Source organism: Staurois parvus, unplaced genomic scaffold, assembly GCF_062004578.1.
Source record: "Staurois parvus isolate SC_StPar_1 unplaced genomic scaffold, SC_StPar_1.0 ptg001090l, whole genome shotgun sequence".
Classification (NCBI taxonomy): domain Eukaryota; kingdom Metazoa; phylum Chordata; class Amphibia; order Anura; family Ranidae; genus Staurois; species Staurois parvus.
In genome coordinates this window covers 4,838,422-4,851,381 of record NW_028318886.1, presented here as the reverse complement: position 1 = coordinate 4,851,381, position 12,960 = coordinate 4,838,422, and the positions used below count along the sequence as shown (strand labels likewise).

The 12,960-nt window shown below is 40.6% G+C and overlaps 1 protein-coding gene across 2 annotated transcripts in view; it reads left to right on the top strand.

The window, feature by feature from the left end:
• The window catches only part of PPP2R2A (protein phosphatase 2 regulatory subunit Balpha), a 54,016-nt gene extending 42,556 nt beyond the window's left edge, over positions 1–11,460 (top strand). For both annotated transcript variants that reach the window (XM_089658736.1, XM_089658735.1), the window contains exons 5-10: positions 1,318–1,430; positions 1,580–1,757; positions 4,112–4,276; positions 6,888–7,057; positions 7,380–7,471; positions 10,369–11,460. In XM_089658736.1, the coding sequence (XP_089514862.1) occupies positions 1,318–1,430; positions 1,580–1,757; positions 4,112–4,276; positions 6,888–7,057; positions 7,380–7,471; positions 10,369–10,648 (998 nt within the window). In that variant the 3' untranslated portion in view covers positions 10,649–11,460. The remainder of the gene's footprint in view (positions 1–1,317; positions 1,431–1,579; positions 1,758–4,111; positions 4,277–6,887; positions 7,058–7,379; positions 7,472–10,368) is intronic.
• Positions 11,461–12,960: the final 1,500 nt, after the last annotated feature.

The window sequence follows — 12,960 nt, the reverse complement described above, 5'->3', positions numbered from 1 at the left end:
ATCAAAAATTAAAAGCCCAGTGGTGATCAAATACCACCAAAAGAAAATTATTTTTGTGTGGAAAGATATAAATTTAATTTGCGTACAGTGTTGCATGAATGCGCACTTGCCAGTTAAAGTAGCACAATGCTGAATAGAAAAGATGCCCTGGTCATGAAGGGGGTAAAACCTTCCAGAGGTCAAATGGTTAAGCAGAACATGCATAAAATGCAAATCGAGTACAAAAAACTGACTGCAGGCCAACACAGAAAATTTTAATACTTTTTTTTTTTTTTTTTGTGTGTGCACATCATTAGTGACTAAGCAAACCAATAAGTACCAGAATAAATCTAACCGCACTCTGCTTGACTTTAGCACAGTCACAGACCCAGAAAAAGTTAGAAAAGTAAATTTTTTTTTTTTTTAATTCTTTACGCTCTTTCAGGTAAGTGACCTAAAGTACTGTCATTGTAATAGACATGTGTACAGAGCGTCTATTTACATCCAGCCTTGAAGTGTTACTAAACCTTGGACCCTTGGACCCTGCATTCACTATATCTGGTCTCCTTCCCACAGTACACAATATATTTTAGTAAATATATATGGTAAATACCTTTTTTCTCATCAGCAGTTAGCAGTCTTGTGACTTCTGTCAGTGTCCAACAGAGCACTGCTAAAGCTTGTAGGAGGACTTTCCATTCTCCTCTCCGTCCTATGAGACAGCATGACCCCTGACCCACTTACCCCCAAGGCTTTGTTCTATCAGGAGATGAGTCTGGAACAGTGGAAGAAGGGGAGGATCAGAGAAGACAGGGATAAGCAAACATCCTTTTTACACAATGCAGAGGGTTAACCCCTTAGATTCCACAGTGAGTATACCAAGAATGCATTACTGCATATACAGATTGATTTTTACTGTTGTGGGTTTGGTAACACTTTAAGGCAGGATTTCTCAACCTGGGTTCTGTAGAACCGTAGGGTTCCTGCAGAGGCTGCCAGGGATTCCTTGAGCAATAGCAATTTTTGACTCTCAGGTAAGTTCCCACTGACACCATTGATCTTTCTAGCAATCTGTAAAAGGGTAATTGTTCCCAATGACCACAAGAGTAAGGAGTATTCTTACCTCTGGCTATCACACTAATGTATCATGAATTGTAGATAGTCCTTTTTAGCAGGGGTTCCCTGAGACCAGAAAGTTCTGTCAAGGGTTCCTCTGTGTTGAAAAGGTTGAGAAAGGTTGCTTTAAGGTTTTTCACAGTTATGCATTTAGATGTTTTCTGTGACATGTCTCGCATATCATTACGTGCAACTCCTCAAATGGCCGTGTGTTTCTCATAGATAAAACTATCAAGCTGTGGAAAATCAGTGAACGTGACAAAAGACCAGAGGGTTACAACCTGAAGGAAGAGAATGGAAGGTATAGGGATCCAACCACTGTGACCACACTCAGGGTAAGTCTTCTGGGTTTCTATCGTTTGATAACAGTCCTGTTTTGCGTTTGTCTTCTAGAGGTGGTGAGGCTGACTCTGTGTTGTTCCACAAATAGATGGATGACTACTCCTTGTTGCAAATGCTCACCATATGTTCCTTACCATTGTAGGTGCCAGTATTCCGCCCCATGGACCTGATGGTTGAAGCAAGTCCTCGTAGGATTTTCGCCAATGCTCACACATATCACATCAATTCCATCTCAGTCAACAGTGACTATGAGACGTACTTGTCTGCAGATGACCTTCGGGTCAATCTTTGGCACTTGGAAATCACAGACAGGAGCTTTAGTATCCTTTTAACTCAGAACTGTTTTGCTTGTTTTAACAGAAGATGGGAACAAATTGCTGTGTATTTTTTACGTGCTTAGTGTAAACCTTCCATATAAAAAATACTTGATGACCATATGGATTTTCATACAGAACTTTTTTCCAGATGGCCTACATTTGAGACGGCACTTTATACTAACATGAAATGATCCTCTCCTAGTTTCTGTGGCCAGTGGATGCAGCCTTATATTTAATCAGTTATTAGGGGCTGAAACTTGTATTGTGTTGTTGTGAAAAGGATATTAAACAGTTACGTAGTTTATAAGATTGAATAAAGACACCGGCCCATTCAAAGATTATATTGTGATTACCCGTTTCAGGCTTCATTCAATCTAGACACTTTAAACAAAAGCTTATTCTGTAAAACATCTTTGTAGGAACAGTTAGGGGTCCAACTGGTAACTTATATGACTGAAGTTGGATTAGTATATATGTATATGTGATTTTGCATTTCTGGGTAGAGGGGGTGTGCGTGCCCTACCTGCGCTGTTATTCGCAGCTGTCAATCACCGGGTCCCGGCCGGTGATTACTCGCCAGTGCCCGGTGATTGCTGAGCATCTCCGATGGGAGGGAGAACAGTTTTCTCCCCTGTCAGTTCCTGCACAGTGCTTTGCATGGCTGTGCAAAGTAGTGTGCTTACAGTGAAGCACACAGACACAGCCTCCAGAAAATCAGCACACTGTTAACCCTTTGATTGCCCCACATGTTAACCCCTTCCCCTGTCATTAGTACAGTGTCAGTGCTTTTTATTAGCACTGATCACTATTGGTTCAATGGAGATGTCAGTGACACCAAGTCAGTTCCCCCCCAGTCATGTGCGACTTGCGTACACATGTGCATCAAGTCACACATGGAATTGAACTAAACTGCGGCTTTGAAATCGCACTACTTAAAGTGAAGTTGTGCAACTTCAAAGTCGCATTCAGAGTGAACCCTGGTTGGAGTACACTGTTTTTTGTTAATTTGTGTGATGGTGTAGAACCATGTTATCATTTCATTTTTTGGCTTCATCTTCTATTACCTTCTCCTGGTGGCATATGACACTATCTCAGCCTTGTTCTTTTCTTCCGTTAAGTTAACTGTGTTTGAGGTCACATGCTCCTCCCATTCACCTTAGTATTTGTGATGGATTTGGATGGAGCAACAGAGCTGGGGGGGGGGCGGATAGCATTAATGGTGTGTTGGCCATTGGGCTAGAAAGAGGCTTGATTTGCTTTGCCCCAAGTTGCCAAAGGGCCATATTTAAAGCAGAACTGTACCCATGATATAAAATATAATGATCTTTAGCAAGGAACATGCATTCCACACTAATATTCATACTACCTAAATTAGTGTGTGCTGTAAATTGCCTTCAGCATTGTTCCCATTTCTTCTTGCCAGACTTACCCTTTTGCTGAAGCCCAGAGCTCTGAAATCAGTAAATCTTTAGGCTGTCAGCAGATCAGCACAGTGCTGAAAAATAGCAACTGAGCATGTACAGAGCAGGGTAAGACAGTATATTACTGGATAGGCACAGGTTTTACATAACTATACGTGCAAAAGAGGCCTGAAGTGACTAATTTCTGACTTAATGTTTCTGACTATCAAAGACTTAATGGTTAATCCATGATTGATTTACTAATACAGTAATGCTGGTTTTCTTGGTTTTCACTGACTGCCATTAGGTATCAGGATGAAATCCTTGGACCCATTGTTTGAACCTGCACTGCTGCAGTGGGTCCTGGGTTCCTCCTGGTGCACGACAATGCCCGGCCTTATGTGGTGAGAGTATGCAGGCAGTTCCTGGAGGATGAAGGAATTGATACCATTGAATGGCCCCCATGCTCGCCTGACCTAAATCCAATAGAATACCTCTGGGATATTGTGTTTCGGTCCATCCGACGCCGCCAGGTTGCACCTCAGGCTGTCCATGAGCTCAGTGATGCCCTGGTCCAGAAATACCCCAAGACACCATCTGCCATCTCATTAGGAGCATGCCCCAATGTTGTCAGGCATGCATACAAGCATTTGGGGGCCATACAAGCGGAGTACCATTTTGAGTTGCTGCAAGGAAATTTCAGCAAAATGGACTATTTCAGCAAAATGGACTAGCCTGCTGCATAATTCTTTTTCAGATTTTCGCGGTGTCTTTGAATTCAGTCCTTTGTAGGTTGATTATTTTAATTTCCATCAAACAATGGGGCATCCTTATGTTCTGAACACATCACCCAGTCCATATCAGTATAGATATCCAGCATGATATTTTGTGTAATTTTTTAATATCTGTTATTTTAACTGCACATATGAATTATTTCCTTCACCTACCTACTACCAGACATTGTAGATATTAAACCTGCCAACATGGAAGAGCTGACAGAGGTGATCACAGCAGCAGAATTTCACCCACATCATTGCAATACTTTTGTATACAGCAGCAGCAAAGGCACCATCCGTCTGTGTGACATGCGAGAATCTGCGCTGTGTGATCGCCACTCTAAATGTACGTCACATATTCTATCATGTCCTAGGGGTTGTGAAAACTATATGCAGAGACTTGCTTTTGTTTTTTGGCACTAGAAATATGCAGGTCTCTGCAAGGGCACACAAAAAAGTATTGTTTTCTATGTGTCCTGACCACACCAAAAAGTCTTGTTTCATGTGAGGTAGTCGTGCAAAAATATGTTTCATGTCTACATTTTTCCACACTGCAGTGTATATAAAAGCATATAAAATTACACAGGAAAAAGGGAGGAAATGCATTTTTTATGTACGTTATGGTGTGAACAAGGCCTAATTGTGTGATTCAAGTGCATGGGAGGTCACTTAGTATGTCATAAATGAACCAGGAGCACAGCTTTAGCTCCTTAGTGTTTTGAAGCTTCCTTGTTTAGTTTGTAGGTTTTGCTGTCACTCAGGCATATAATGGTTGGGCACAGACAAGTTTTCAGTGTGTCGGGTATATGACTGTTCACTGCTTTTCTATTGTAGTTTAAATATTAAAGCAGTGTTAAACCCAAAAGCAAACATTTTATTATATTGCAGTATACCAATTCTAAGATGTGATGGCTACATTAGTTTATTTTTCTTAAGCTTTCTTTCTTCTATTTTCATATGGTGATCCAAGCAGTAAGTCTGTTGTGGTTTTTTTTTTTTTTCTTTCTTTTTGTTTTTTAAAGCTCTCCTGCAGATGTAGCAGCTACAGGTTTGCTGTAACTCATTATAAAATGTGATGGAGTTTGGCTTCAATTTGTTAGTGTATTTAAATCTGCTAGTCCATCTAACACCTCCGCCCTTCCCCCAGATTGACAATACTTCTGTCCAAAGGTGCTCCTTCAGAGTGGAGGCACTCTTAATACAGGAAGTGTGTTACTGGTCAGATCAACAGCTGAAAGAGCGAAAAAAAAAAACTAATGCAGCCACCACCACATGATTGATATGCTGCCATATATTACATTTTGGCTTTGGGTGTAATACTGCTTTAAAGTACAGACATGATTAACATAAATCACTCCTGCCCAAGTAATCAAATATTGATTGGACAGTCTACTAATGCTGGGTACACACAGGCTGAAACGGTTGGTTAGGCAGAAACCAGCCAACTTTTGGCCCTTGTGAACGAATTAATGAATTTGTAGACGTTATAACTTTCACTTAAATTAATTAGTATACAATTATTGAATTTTTGTAGCAAAGACATGTAGCAGAATACATTTTAGCCTAAATTTATGAAGACCTTTTTGATTTTTTTTTTTGTTACTGGACATGTTTTATAGCAAAAAGTCAAAAATGTATATATTATTTTTCAAAATTGTCGGTCTTTGTTTATAGCGCAAAAAATAAAAACCGCAGAGGTGACTAAATACTACCGAAAAAAAGCTCTATTTGTTGGGGGGGGACATAAATTTCATATATGTACAATGTTGCATGACTGCACAATTGTCAGATAAGGTAATGCAGTGCCGTATAGCAGAGAAAAATGGCCTGTTCAGGAAGGGGGGTAAATACTCTGGAGGGCAAATGGTGAAATGAAGCCTTCCAGTGGTGTGCTGTCACTGCTGAGGATGCTTCCATCTTTGCCTGGTCTTCTTTGCAGGTTTGCGGGCTGCAGCCACTTGACTGGCCAAGCCACGATTACATCTTTCCTGTGCATACACACGGGACTCTTGGCCGCAGCACACAACTCTGAAGGAGCAGCACAGGTATGCCATTCCTTCAGAGCGTATGCTCCATTGATGTGTCTGGCTGCTGTTCTCTGGAATATCTCCTAAGCAGTGCAGGTTTAGGAGATATTTATTTTACCTAAAGGTAAGCTTTATTATAAGCTTACCTGTAAAAAATATAAAAAGAAAAAATTTACTACCGTAAACACTTGCCTGTTTACAGTTGTCCTCCAGGTTTGACTGTCACACTGATTTGCTTCGATTTCCGATCCTCTATTGTTTTTGTTCGAGCAAGAGCAGCCAGTGAGTGTTCTGCCTTGCACAGACATTCTCTTTAGCAGCATGGATGTCAAGTAAAAAAAATTCTGAAACTTTGAAATACTATTCCTCCAGGACCCACTTTTGCTAGATACCATGGCAGCTAGTTAAACACATAATATCAGCTGAAAGGAAGAATCCTGGTTTAGTTTGCTGAAAAGAAAGTGTGTGTATGTGTGTGTGGGGGGGAAATCAGCCAAAGAGCAGGTGACTAAATGGTCTAAGCTGTTGACACATGACCAGTTACTGGTCAGAGCAGTGGTTTCTGCGAAGGACTTAACTCCCTGCGTTTGGTAGCTAGCATGATTTTTAGAAAAAAGGGGTATTGTGTTGATGAGACCTGAACTGTAATTAAGTGATTTCTTTTTCTTTTTACAGTTGGAGCTAAAAAAAAATACTTCTCTGGGAATTGTCTTCAATCTTTTAGAGTTGTATCATACTAAACATTTTTTGGAAATGGTATTTGAAATATTTAATTTAGAAATGGTATTTGAAATATTTAATTTACTAGTTTTATCTTGTTCGATGGTCTATAACTTACATTTTTATATTTGACTCGTTAGTTTGCACTTGTTAATTTGCGTTCTTGTTTTTTTCTTTGAGCTATTTAATTTACATTTTTTATCCCTTTAGTGTTTGAAGAACCAGAAGATCCCAGCAATAGGTCATTCTTCTCAGAGATCATCTCTTCCATATCAGATGTGAAGTTCAGCCACAATGGCCGATACATGATGACCAGGGATTACTTGTCCGTCAAAATCTGGGACTTGAACATGGAAAGCCGTCCCGTGGAAACATATCAGGTAAACGGGATGTAACCTGTGCTAGAGGACTTCCGGATTGATTCCATTTAAAGAAAAAGTGGGTTGTGTCCATCCCATTACAAGCAGATAGGTTGATTGCTGTGGACAAACACAGTTTTTGCTTTCTTCCAGTTTTTTATGTTCCAGCATTTTTTTTGGATCAGTTAATAAGGTCTCTCTAGTAATGGAACCTATGTTCTAAATTGAGAAATGAGGGTTTTAAAATATGAGTTCTGATTTAGACATTTGTTGAGAATGATCTATAATCCAGCATAAATATGTATATATCACGATTAGTGATGCAACTGTCTCTCCATCACAGGTACATGAATACCTCAGAAGTAAATTGTGCTCCTTATATGAAAATGACTGCATTTTTGACAAGTTTGAGTGCTGCTGGAATGGACCTGACAAGTAAGTTTTGTTACACTAAACCTTGTGTGTGTTGGCCTAGCACTACTCACCTGAGCTGTGTAGAGTCTGTTTTACATATTAATGAATAACTTCTAAACAATAGATAGATATGGGGCATACCTACATAGTCCCCTCCCAGTGCCTGAACCAGTCTGCAGGCCCAAGAGCGGTCACTTGGTGCCATGGGGCGAACATTGCCCAATGCAGTTATTGACTTTAGAAGGTGAGTATTTAAAAAGTGTGGGATTAAAAAAGAAAACATACATGCTCACATAGGTGAATGCAGCAGCAGTCTGTTCCCACCGCCTCTAAGACTGAGTATTGAACTCACTGGATCACCGGGGAGGTAAGTGGGCAGGAGTGGCTGGCTCAGGCTGTCAGAAGCACACCGAGAGGCTGAGCCAGCTGATGGTCAGGCATCTGGGTGGATCCTGACATTTAGAGTGAAGGAAATAAGTATTTCATCCCCTGCTGATTTTAAATGTTTGCCCACTCACAAAGAAACTATCAGTCTAAAAATTGAATGTTCGGTGTATTGTAACACTGAGAAACAGAATAGCAACAAAAAATTCAAAAGCAATGCATGTCTAACAAATTATACACTGATTTGCATGTTCATGAGGAAAATAAGTATTTGATCCCCAATCATTCAGCAGGATTTCTGGCTACCAGGTGTCTTTCATACAGGTAACAAGCTGAGATTAGAAGCAGTCTCTTAAAGGGAGTGCTGCTAATCTCATTTTGTTACCTGTATAAAAGACACCTGTCCACAGGAGCAATCAAACAATCAGATTCCAAACTCTCCACCATGGCAAAGACCAAAGAGCTGTCCAAGGATGTCAGGGACAAGATTGTAGATCTACACAAGGCTGGACTGGGCTACAAAACGAATGCCAAGCAGCTTGGTGAGAAGGTGACATTTGATGCAATCATTCGCAAATAGAAGAAACACAAAACAACTGTCAACCGTCTCCCTAGGTCTGGTGCACCATGCAAGATCTCACCTCGTGGAGTGTCCATGATCGTGAGAATACTGAGGAATCATCCCAGAACTACACGTGAGGATCTTGTCAATGATCTCCAGGCAGCTGGGAACACAGGCACCAAGAAAACAATTGGTAACACACTACGTCGACAAGGATTGAAATCCTGCAGTGCCCGTAAGGTCCATCTGCTCAAGAAAGCACATGTCCATGCTCGTCTGAAGTTTGCCACTGAACATCTGAATGATGCAGAGGAGGAATGGTTGAAAGTGTTGTGGTCAGTTGAGACCAAAATCGAGCTCTTTGGCATCAACTCAACTCGCCGTGTTTGGAGGAGGAGGAATGCTGCCTATGACCCCAAGAACACCATTCCAACTGTCAAAACATGGTGGTGGAAACATTCTGCTTTGGGGATGTTTTTCTGCTAAGGGGAAAGTCAACTGCGCCGCATCAAAGGGACGATGGTCGGGTCAATGTACTGTCAAATCTTGGGTGAGAACCTTCTTCCCTCAGCTAGGGCATTGAAAATGGGTCGTGGATGGGTGTTCCAGCATGACAATGACCCAAAATACACGGCCAAGGCAACAAAGGAGTGGCTCAAGAAGAAGCACATTAAGGTCCTGGAGTGGCCAAGCCAGTCTCCAGACCTTAATCCGATTGAAAATCTGTGGAGGGAGCTGAAAGTTTGAGTTGCCAAACGTCAGCCACCAAACCTTAATGACTTGGAGAGGATCTGCCAAGAGGAGTGGGCCAAAATCCCTCCTGAGATGTGTGCAAACCTGGTGGTCAACTACGTCTGACCTCTGTGATTGCTAACAAGGGATTTGCCACCAAGTACTAAGTCATGTTTTGTAAAGGGGATCAAATACTTATTTCCCTCATGAACATGTAAATCAGTGCATAATTTGTTAGACATGCATTTCTTTTGAATTTTTTGTTGCTATTTTGTCTCTGTGTTACAAAACACCTACCATTCGATTTTTAGACTGATCATTTCCTTGTGAGTGGGCAAACATTCAAAATCAGCAGGGAATCAAATACTTATTTCCTTCACTGTAAGTCAGTATCTCTTCAGAGTCTTGATTAGGTGACTACAGGTCACAGCAGTGCAGGAACTGTGACCCACATGAGAAGTAGGCCCATGAGAATATTGACCTTATTTCTTTTAGTTGAGATTTCTCCTAGGGCAACAGGCTGGGGAAATGGTCAATTCTGTCCGTGTGGATGCTGGTAATTTAGGTGTCTACTTTAACACTACATGGTTTAGTAGGAAGTAATTAGGGTGATCTTAAAAGTACAACTGTACTTTACTTTATCCCCCCCCCCTCTTTTTCCTTTATCACTACATGATTGAGTAGGAACCAGTTAGGGTCACATTAAAAGTACAACTGTACTTTAAATTTGTTTTCATTGCTCTTGGGAGCATTCTTTAATTTTCATCATTATGCCCCAATGCATCCCAAGAATGAAATTTATAAATATGTAGGGAGTTCATTTCCTCTAAATCCTCCAATAAAAAAGAATGAGAAAAGAAAGGCCCTGAAACTTGTACACAGGTTTGGAGACCTAATAATAAGACTTGCATTTTTGCTGTGGAATATACAGTGTTTTAAACTTTTGTTTACTGCAAAAATCAAATATGGATGACTGCACTGATTAAGAGCCTCTTGGCAAGAAACATATCAACCGTTTCTCTTTTCTTGTGTCGGTGTGATATTGCGGATGTTTTAAATGTTTCAGTAAAGGAGTTGGCATTTAACAGACATCAGTGTGCGGTAATCCATATTTGATTTCTGAAGTTCTGTGGTTGCGAGCTGGACCTGCACGTGACTATTCCTGGGGTTTAAGCTGGGTGGACCGACCTGAAGCGGTGTATGAGTGTTTGTGTTTTAAACTACTATTTTTCTCCTGCAGTGTTGTCATGACTGGGTCCTACAACAACTTTTTCCGAATGTTTGACCGCAGTACCAAGCGTGACATTACTCTGGAAGCCTCACGGGAGAACAGCAAGCCACGCATGGTGCTGAAGCCACGCAAAGTGTGTGCGAGCGGCAAGCGAAAGAAAGATGAGATTACGGTAGACAGTCTGGACTTCAACAAGAAGATCCTGCACACGGCCTGGCATCCTAAAGAGAACATCATTGCTGTGGCCACCACCAATAACCTGTATATATTCCAGGACCGAGTGAATTAGTACTGGCCTTTCTGAGTGGGACAGTCCTTAGTCCACCTAGTTCCAATAGTCAAGCCTAGAATTCGTAAATTCCCTGTTCCAAAACCGAAGAAAAACTTCTGACAGTGCGGGAACTTTGCCAGACCCTCCCCGTCTGACTTTTCCAGTGTTTTTCAGGTGCCATCAAATGTCCTTTTTATAGCTGCGCAGGGGTGGGCCCTGCTCCTGCCGTTTTTCTAACGACAGGGTTTACTGTACTTTTTTTTTTTTTTTGTTTTTCTTTTTAACCATCTTGCCTAATATGTAGATTAACTTTTCTGTTTTTTTATTTTGTAATGTCAATGGCATTGCCAGCCTATCCCCCATAGGGCTCTTTCTGGTGGAGAGTGATCAGGCTGGGTTTATGGTGTAATCATATTTCCCCTTCCAAAGTCAGTCATCTTTTGTTACTTTTTTTATTCACTCTTATTTTTCTCTTCATGGCTTTTTTTTTTTTACTAGCTTCCTACCTATTCTTTACACCTGGCTCTCTTTCTTGGTATTCATCCTTCCCTACTTCCTCTCCCGATTCCTGCTCTTCCTCATCCTGCCCTGCGCTGGTGCAAATCCGACTGCTAGAAAGCACACAGGGAGATGGGTTAACCACGGCAGGGTTGGCGGCATGGGGGAACAAGGCTTTTACTGAGAGTTGTGTCCTGGTCTCTCATTTATGACGACCTGACTGTATTCACTTCTTGCCTTGTCTGGCGCTGAAAAGGGGAAAAAAGGACTTAAAAAATAAAAAAGCCAAAAAAGGATAAAAACTACTGAATAAAAGACAAGTGAAAAAAAAATGCTTTGTGTGGATCAGACATTATTATAAGTGTCAGTTAAGTGACCGTTTCATAGATTTGGGTTTATATCTCATGAATTTGAAGTCTCACCCTAATATTCTCCATTTCAGTGGAAAGGGTGTAATACTTGTATGTTCATTAAAGTGACAATTTAAGTGACACTTTAAAACACAGAGGTGTGCACATGCCTAGGAAGTGCTAGAATCTATGGTACTAAATATACAACTACCAACTTGGCAGTTCTGAAATGTTGGTTGTCACCTTCACAGTGGTAGAGAAACATAATGCATTGCATTGAAAAAATGCATTAATTTATTAAGAGAATGGCAGAGTGTTGACTTCAAGGCTGAAAAATGAAGCACCCAGTCTGCAGGCAGCTCTACATTTCTTTAGGTTTTTGCAATCATCTGAAAGCCTTTTAAGTGGCAGGTTTGCTTTATAGAAGAGCCCTGCCATAGACATTAGTGCAATGAAATTTAAGTACAAAAAAGTACTGTTGTGGAAAGAATGAAATATTTTGTTTATCAAAGTCTACTTCATTTTAATTGCTGTTTGTTTCCCTGCCTGGAGACTTCCTGGTACAAGACACAAGGAGAAATTTCTCCAAAACCATGCATAGACAGCAGTGAAAACGACGTGTGTGCTGCTTTAAAACGCCATTTTCGTTTTTGATAGTGTAGCTCAGCAGGTCTGAACCAGAAAACAAAGGACTGCTTTCAAGATGCAGATGGAGTTTCCCCCTATTCTTTGTGTAACCTCTGTTGTCTTCCATAGTCTTTTAATAGAGGGAAATGGCAATAGTGAACATGTTGAGAAAAAGATGTTAATGATACGTGACTCTATCAACAGCCTCTCCTTTTTAAAGCAGTCTTAAAACCCAAAAGCAAATATTTATAATGCAGCTTCCCAATGCTTATATGATGGCTGAATTAGTTTCCTATAATTAGACTTGTTTCCTTCTAATTTTATCTGGCAAGTCTGTTGTATTTCAAAATCACAAGCTCTCCAGCAGAATTTATCAGTTTACATGGATGATACAGACCACTTAATACTTGCAGGGGTAAATAAAATGACTAGTTTTTATTTGTGTAAAACTTTTATCCCAGAAGAAAAAAAAACTGTAACTGAATATAAATGTGGGCTGTATTTTGGTTTCGGTTTGGTATTGTATTTCAATCTGCTAACGCATTCAACACCCCCTTCCCCAGAAGATGACAGTGCTGCTGCCCCCCCGTGCCTCCTGTGTTCATTCATCCACAGTGGTGTCTTGCTAATACAGGAGTTGTGTTACTGGGCAGATCACCAGGTAAAAACAAAAGGAAAAAGCCAAAAAGAAAACTAATGCAGGCACCACATTTAATGATCATGATCGGTAAGCTGCAATATACAGTGCATTTATAAAGTATTCAGACCCACTTCACTTTTTATCAATTTTTTTTTTTTGCAGCCTTATACAGTTGTTTAAATTCATTTTTTTTCTCAATCTACATTCAGTGCCCC